This window comes from Aristolochia californica, unplaced genomic scaffold (genome assembly GCF_029961685.1).
Source record: "Aristolochia californica isolate CCGP_79_NKW_82.1479 unplaced genomic scaffold, dmAriCali1.0.hap1 SCAF_5, whole genome shotgun sequence".
Lineage (NCBI taxonomy): Eukaryota > Viridiplantae > Streptophyta > Magnoliopsida > Piperales > Aristolochiaceae > Aristolochia > Aristolochia californica.
In genome coordinates this window covers 1,471,452-1,479,865 of record NW_027182214.1, presented here as the reverse complement: position 1 = coordinate 1,479,865, position 8,414 = coordinate 1,471,452, and the positions used below count along the sequence as shown (strand labels likewise).

Here is an 8,414-nt window from a genome sequence, read left to right as displayed (position 1 = left end):
CCTTGAGTAGCTTCCACTTGTGAAACTTGTTCTTCCTGATACTGGCCTTAAGACTCCAAGAAATCAACTTCTTTAATATAACCAAGCAGAGAAGTTGTTTTAAAGGCATTGAAGATCAACACTAAGGTTACTAAAAGATGCACATATTCAGCAAGTCTTCTAGTATTCTATTCAAATTCTCATTGCCTTATTTTCCACTTGTGATTTCCTCCTATAACAAAGTGCACATTTAGGCTGAATCTTGACAAATGGCATAGCAGCATATCTGTTATCCGAGAAGGATCTTTGATCGATTACTTCTGCCGCCCTCTGATAAAAAAACTGTGGAGGTTAGGGCGGCAGAAGGGATAGGAACAAGAATAATATGATGCTTCTATAACCCTTCAACACCATCAACTCCATTGTCAATTCCTCCTGTCAATCTTTTCTTCATCGAAAAAGACCTCCATGTTAATGTTTAGTATTCGTATCTCTGATTGAAATTCTGATGACCAGTAACTGAAATCAGCTCCACCATTTGAAAACAATCCTCCTGAAGTCAGAGGGTTTAAGGGGTTTCTGTAATCGATAAGAGTAGTTTCTCTGAATCCCAAGATACCATCTATAGTGGAAAAGATGAACTGAAGCAAAAACCAGGGTGAGGGTCAAAGGAAAGAACAAATAATCAAATATAAGACTCTTGAGCAGTTGATAAGTTTAAATCAACTTAAGTCACTCGAGCACATGATAATTTAAGTCAACTTAAGAGACCTGATTCTCTTGAGAGAGAGAAATTCTAAACATCTCAAATAACAAGAGGATGTCAGGCCTCAGCTTCTGCTCTATAGCCGCAATACTTAAAGGAATTGTAGAGATACCTTAACCAAACTTAAAACGAAGGACAAAAAGAGAACAGTCTGTCGACTGGGATTTGTAAATGTGGACCTGAAATTCATCATATATTGGTTAACTTATCAAGCCGGCATAAAAAAATGTAGTGTGAGAGGCCGGGAATATACCTTCTCCACAGGAAGAAAATAAACTTTTTGAGCAGGAGAAAAGGAGAAAAACACTCACAAGATAGAAAGTAATAGAAAGAAAGGATGAGAAAGAGAGGAGTTCGAGAAAAAATTTGATCAGAGAGAGAAACTTCTTTACCAGTGGCAGTTTGAAGGAGAGTACTCGTTTGAAGTTGAAATTCAACCCGAAAGATTTGAGCAAGCAAATGGAAACCTAATATTACTTTTATTCATTCTACTTGTTTCGTTCTTGAGAGATAAGATCGAAGTTACGAATTTGGAAAATACTTTTGTTAGTTATCTTATAATATCTTCCTGAAATACTTCTACACAATGGTCATATATGACCCCTACAATCTTTCTCTCATTAATTTGTAATTTAATGAGCAATTACTGATTACCCTTTGAAAAGCATCCAGTATCCTCTCGATTTGGTGGAGGTGTCTTTCTGTTCATCCACTTTGGGAGATAAAAAACTTCATTAAAAACCTTAACGTGTTTTCTTCAAAAACCATTTTAAAACTCTTAGGTCCGTGGAGACTTCTGTTATAAAATGGTGATTGGCATGTCGACGTAACCCAGAGAGAGCTTTCATAGAGAAAGAGCGCTTTCAGAGAGAGAGAGAGAGAGAGATGGAGATAGCTTTCAGTTTCGTATTGTCATTAGCCTTTCTGGCTTTTGTGACTACTCTTCTGTATCTTTACACCCAGTTATGGTGGAAGCCGGAGAGAATGCGGGAGAAGCTCCGGCGCCAAGGGATCCGAGGTCCCCCGCCTTCCTTGCTGTTGGGAAACATCCAGGAGATGAAACAGATGGCCGCAATCACTCCCACGGACGAGAAAGAAGGCAGCGGTGGAAAGGTGGATCACCAGTATATTTCGAGGCTCTTCCCTTACTTTCAGCGGTGGAAAGAGCTTTATGGTACGTTACTCCATCACCCTCGTCTTCTTTTCATTTCTGAATCATCATCCAGCAGTAGAAATGGAAGAACCAGCCATGGATGTCGTATTATGATCTATGTTTTTTTACTGTTTTCTTCATTGTTTCGTCTTTGAAGTTGCCTACACCCTCGTCTTCATTTTTATTGCTTTCTTCACCACTTAGTCTTTGAAGTTGCAATAAGATAATATTTTGCTCGAATAGTTCAAGACTGAGGTTAGTCATGTAGTGGATTAAGCCTACCACTCTTGTTCATTAAATGCTTGGCTTTTTATCGTTCTGATCTTTCTTTCTGTATACATGAAGGTTCAATATTTACATACACGTTGGGAAGTATGCCCGTAATGTATGTGAGCCAACCGGAAGTTGTGAAGGAGATGAACCTTTACAAGTCCCTTGATTTGGGTAGGCCCTCGTATCATCAAAAAGATACAAGGGCCATGTTCGGGCAAGGAATCATTTCTTCCAATGGTTTGGCATGGGCGCATCAGAGGAAATTAATTTCCTCGGAGCTCTTTTTGGAAAAGGTTAAGGTACGTTAACTTCTCCATTCTTTTAGTTTTTTTTTTTTTTTTCCCCTCTTTCTTGTTGGTTAAACTACTCATTTCAACCGTGAGAGAATAAATGCTGAGCTTTTTGTAATCTTCTTCTCACAGATGATCCTACTAAATGATAATTTTTTTTTTTATTTAGCTTCACTTTTAGTACAATGCATTAGTGTTATTAAATCCAAACTGACCCAACCGGTCCAAACCAAGTAAGTTACTTGGATTTTGATGGCTACTTGGCCAACACCTCCATCTGTGCAGAGCTTACTAATCTTCTTGAAACAAAAATACTTTCATAGGGCAAGCAAGAGCTTGATAAAGGCCATGAAAAGAAGAAGAAAAAAATTGCAAAAGTAAAATTTCAATAAGACAACAACATTTGATCCGTCTAAAATAATGTTAGGGCATGGTGAATCTAATGGTGGAGTCAACCATCCCACTCTTGAAATCATGGGAGAGCAAGATTGAAATGGAGGAAAAGGGGATTACAGACATGAGAATTGATGAGGACATGAGAAACCTTTCAGCTGATGTTATTGCCAAGGCTTGCTTTGGGAGCTCCTATCTCAAAGGACAATTCATATTCCAGAAGATCAGAAAATTGCAGACCACCATGTCAACACATAGAGGGGTCCCTGGCCTGAGGTATGTGAAACTTCTCCTAGATACTGAAAGTGAGTTTTCTTATATCTTTAAACGTTAACAAGTGATGCTTGTATGTGTTGAAGGTATCTTCCCACAAAGACTAACAGAAACACATGGAGGTTAGAGAAGGAGATCAACTCTTTGATACTAAAAGTGGTGAAGGAAAGGAGAGAAGAAGTTGTTACCAGATCAGAACGAGACCTGTTACAATCCATCCTTGAAGAGGCCAAGTCTAACAACACGGTAGCTCGCATGGCCGACCGGTTCGTCGTCGACAATTGCAAGAACATCTACTTCGCCGGCCATGAGACAACCGCCATTGCTGCTACATGGACTTTGCTTCTACTTGCTTTGAATCCAGAGTGGCAAGCTCGTGCTCGCCAAGAGATTGTTGATGTCTGTGGAGCTCAACATCCAGATGCCAGCATGATCAAGAGGATGAAGACCGTGAGCTGCCTTTTCCTTCACATCACTTTTTGTTCTACAGAAGCCAAAGACTCATTTTTTTTAAGTAACAAAAGCTGCAGTAATATTAATTATGATCTTACGTTGCTGTCTTGCCTTGCAGCTCACAATGGTGATTCAAGAAAGTATGCGACTGTATCCTCCTGCACCGTTTGTAGCTAGAGAGGCCTTTCAAGATATGGTGTTTGGAGGCATCTGTGTTCCCAAAGGCCTCACCATTTGGATCTCCATTGCCGAGTTGCACCGAGACCCAGAAATCTGGGGGCTGGACGCGAACGAGTTCCGACCAGAGAGGTTCAAGGATGGGGTTTCGAATGCTTGCGAGCACCCATATGTGTACATGCCTTTCGGTTTAGGGATTCGGACATGCTTGGGGTTGAACTTTGCCATGGTAGAGCTGAAGGTAGTCTTGTCTCTTCTCCTTTCTAAGTTTGCATTTTCTCTCTCTCCCAGATATGTCCATGCACCCACTTTCAAGATGTTTTTAGAGCCTGGGAATGGAGTTAATCTCCTTGTGAAAAGGTTGTGAGCCTGACTATATAAAAAATAATTCGATAAATTTTAATTAAATATATGTTTGAGATAAAATATGATTCATGTGTTTTTTTAAGGATTTTTATAATATCCTTTTAGTGACTTTGTTATATATTAAAACGGCATTGTTCTTAGCTTCTATTTGTATGATAATATATTTTTATAGTATTCATGATTTTATAAATTCTTAATTTATTTTTTATTTTGTTTATTACCTAATTACTTATTCTATTGTCTAATAAATAAGTAAACAATAGTATAAGAAATAACTAATGAAATATATCAATAAATATTGTCAACCAATATATTATATTTAAATAAAATGGCATATGACATAGTCTATTCTGTTTCATTTATATATTTTTTATAACCCTTGTTCAATGGCTAGTTTGCCATTACCCAACAAATAGGTTCTGCTCCATCATCCTCTCACCTACTTGGAGCAGGGGATTCAGATCCTCCCATCCTTGTCTATTTGTGGTGTGTTGGCTATCATCAAATTTGTAATTTTGTCGAGGCAAAGATTCCTGAGCTTGATCATGTGATCGTTGAATTTTTAAAATTTGTTGTCAAAGTGTCAATGCTCAACCTGGTAGAGAGGTACCCTATGCTAGCAAAATTCTCAATTCGCTAGCATAGACGTACTCGTTGTGAACAAATTTATACAATTCGTAGATAGAGAGGTCGTTTTGAGGTGCAACCCCAGCTAGCGAATCTGTTAAATTTGTTGGGAGACCTGCACCCTCTACCGACTAATTGAAAATTTTGTCGGCAAAGGGTGATCATTTCTAATATTATTTTTATTTTGTTAAAATATATTTTCCTATTAATAAATAAATTCATTGTAAAATAAAATAATTAATTAAATAAAAAATAAAAATATATATAACCAAAATATGTATAATCAATCCCAAAATATATTAAAAATTATAAAAAATTTAAAATATAAATAATTATAAATCATACAAAAATAATTAAAAAGTATACTCTGTATGCGAGAGGATCTAGGGTGTCTTGTTTCGAGTTTGTATCTGCTGAAAAAACCATTGCATCCTTATTTTATGCTCTTCATCTTAAGTTCATGTTCCTTAACACGATGTCCATATTCCTTAGCACAACACTTAGTCTCCTTAGTTTGATATTGTACATTTTTCACATGCTTTTAAGTTAAGACCACTTCTTTAGATTCCTACAAATCATCCACTATATGTGCAGTTGATTGAGCTGATGATGGTCGGGCTATCCTGACTACTAGAGGTTGAGATAAACCCAACCCCTTAATGTAAATAGACCTAGCTCCATGAACCCTACGAAGAATGACATTCTCATTAACCAGGTCAACAACCTCTTGTACCTCTTGTACCAACCGATGCATCTCCTCCTATGAAAAATAACACAAGACATTTATAATTGTTTTTGCTTATAATAAATGTATTATTTTTAAAAAATAATAATATAATTTCACTTACATATTGTTCTTCAGTCAAAGGTAGATTATTCTTTATTCGTCCAATCCTACAAAGGCAGTTTTATAGCAATACTCGTGTACGTTGATGACGCGATTTTGGCAGGTAACAATCTACAACATATTGAAGATGTGAAACAGTTATTATCCAAACAGTTCAAACTTAAGGATCTTGGTCAGCTCAAATACTTCTTGGGCATAGAAGTAGCAAGGTCTTCAAGCCCAAAGGAAATACGCCTTGGAGATATCTGGCTGATGACGTGATGTATCACGTCATGGATGAGGAATCACCGATGGAAGTTTGGTTGAAACTGGAAAGTCGGTATATGTCCAAGTCATTGACGAACAAGCTCTATCTTAAGTAGAAAGTATATGGTCTTAAGATGTCAAAGGGCTCGGATCTGAGTTAGCATATCAACATTTTTAATGAGATCATTAGTGATTTGAGGTGGGTTGATGTAAAGTTTGAAGACGAAAAACAAGGCGTTAATGTTATTGAATTCCCTACCGAATTCTCATACGTACGAAAATTTGGTTACAACTCTGATGTGGGAAAATGAAACTCTCAAATTGGAGGATATCACAAGTGCTCTATTAGGTTTCCATCAGAGGAAGAAAGCCAATGATGAGACTTGACAAGGTGAAGGACTTGAGGTGAAGGGTAACTGTTGAATTTATGAAAAAGAAAAATACTTCATTGACATTAATAACTTGTTGTAATCAGAGTACATGAACCTCTATTTATAATAGAGGAGGTAGTAGAGTCCAATTACAATAAAACTACCCTTGTCCCAATTATACCCAAACTTTAACTCTTAAAGATAAGTCCTAACATAATTAAATAACTCAATATAGAGAAAAGACAAACATAACTCAAACGAAAACTCTTCTTTGACGTGACCATAAGATAAGATACTTTTGTGAGTCCTTCTTGATCTTCCAACTGATGTGATAAGGATGCCAGCTCATGGTAATCATTGTGGGTCCTACTTCTTATAGGCTTGGGCCCATCTTGTAGGCCTTCTTTGGTCGTATGGCTCATCTTATAATAAACTTAGATATGTGGGCCTTCATTGGTCGTGTGGGCTTGAACTTATCTCCCAACAGTAACCAGAAATGTGGAAGAAACAAGTCTCAGAGTGGATCGAGTAACAACAAATCTCTGTCTAAATCCAAGAAGAGGAAGGACATAACGTGTTTTAAGTGCGGGAAAAAGGGGCACATAAAATGGGATTCTCCAGAGAAAAAGAAAGGGAACACAAAGAACACAGAGGGTTCATCAAAGTCTGTGAATGTAGTGGAAGAAGAAGACTCAAAGAGATGTGACAGGGATATGCTTTCTGTTCCATCCTGTTAAGATCATCTCATAGATTCTTTGATTCTGGATTCAGCATGTTATTATCACATGACACCCAATAAAGATTGGTCTCAAACCTACAGGTTAGTAAACTTTGACTCAATTCTGATGGGTAACGATGCTTCAAGCAAAGTTGTTGGAATAGGGAGTATCAAAATTAAAAGTTTGATGGTGTGGTTAGAACGTTGTGTGATGTTAGACATATATCGGATCTAAGGAAGAATCTGATTTCATTGGGCACCTTAGATTGTAATGGGTATAGTTACAAGTCTACAAGTGGAGTAATGAAAGTGTGTAAATGTGTCTTAACAATGATGAAGAGGCAAAAACTATCAGGAAATATCTATACACTGCAAGGTACCACACTTGTAGGTGAAGTTGCAGCTATAGAGTTTGAGTCAGATTGTAAAGTCTTGTGGCATATGCGTTTAGGTCATATGGGTGTGTGTGGGATGATGGAGCTTCACAAGATAAATCTATTGAAGAGTGTCAAAACATGCAAGCTTGATTTCTTCAAGTTTTGTGTTCTTGGGAAACATAATAAGGTGTAGTTCAAGACAGCCACACAGAAGACAGAGGGGATTCTGGACTATATTCGTACCGATGTTGGGGGCCAGTAAGAGTAGCATCACAAGGAGGACACATGTATTTTGTGACCTTTATTGAAGACTACTGACAAAAGGTTTGGGTGTACTTCATGCAGCACAAGTTAGAAACGTTTGCCAAGTTCAAGTTGTGGAAAGCTGAAGTAGAAAACCAGACAAGGAGGAAGATTAAAAGCATCAGGTCAGACAATGGTACTAAGTACACAAATTCAAAGTTCAAGGAGTTGTGTGAGTAGCATGAGAGTAAGAGACAATTCATATTACGCAAGACACCACAACACAACGATGTGGCAGAAAGGAGGAAACAACAATAGCTGAAAGAGCTCAATGTCTCAGGTTAAATGCAAGGCTTGCAAAGAACTTCTGGGCAGAAGCAGTGAATATGACATATTTCTTGATTAAAAAATCACCTAGAGCAACACTAGTTGGGAAAGTATCAGAGGAGGTGTGGACGGGCAGTGAGGTAGAATACTCTGGTTTGAGAGTGTTTGGATGTCCAACCTACGTACATGTATCTAGTGAGGAGAGGTTGAAGCTTGATGCGAAGTCTAGACAATTTATTGTTCTGGGGTATCAGAAAGAGGTGAGAGACTTCAAGCTCTAGGATCCAAAGGTAAACAAGATGGTGATCAGTAAAGATGTGGTTCTTGATGAAAAATCCATGTTGCAACATACTCAGGAAGAAGAGAAACAGGTGCCAAAAAATTGCAGTACCAATGAGAATGTGGTGCAGGTGGAGCTAGAGAACCATGGTAGAGAAGAGGATGCTCAACATGCAGAGAGTTCTAGCTCAGGTGATCAACAACATCATAGTATAGCCACAGACAGGCCCAAACACAATATCAAGCCACCTACCAG

General features: G+C 37.9%; 1 protein-coding gene across 1 annotated transcript; it reads left to right on the top strand.

The window, feature by feature from the left end:
• Window positions 1–1,630: 1,630 nt before the first annotated feature.
• Window positions 1,631–4,124, top strand: LOC137966311 (cytochrome P450 714C2-like). Its single transcript, XM_068812894.1, has 5 exons — window positions 1,631–1,919; window positions 2,244–2,470; window positions 2,889–3,130; window positions 3,214–3,577; window positions 3,699–4,124. Exons 1-5 carry the CDS (start codon window positions 1,631–1,633, stop codon window positions 4,122–4,124), a joined length of 1,548 nt encoding a protein of 515 aa, XP_068668995.1.
• Window positions 4,125–8,414: the final 4,290 nt, after the last annotated feature.

Excerpts from the sequence above, each read along its gene's own strand:
- LOC137966311 (XM_068812894.1), top strand. The coding sequence starts at position 1,631 with ATGGAGATAGCTTTCAGTTTCGTATTGTCATTAGCCTTTCTGGCTTTT. Across the intron at positions 3,131-3,213 it reads AGAGGGGTCCCTGGCCTGAG|GTATCTTCCCACAAAGACTA; the intron begins GTATGTGAAACT and ends TATGTGTTGAAG. Across the intron at positions 3,578-3,698 it reads TGATCAAGAGGATGAAGACC|CTCACAATGGTGATTCAAGA; the intron begins GTGAGCTGCCTT and ends CTTGCCTTGCAG.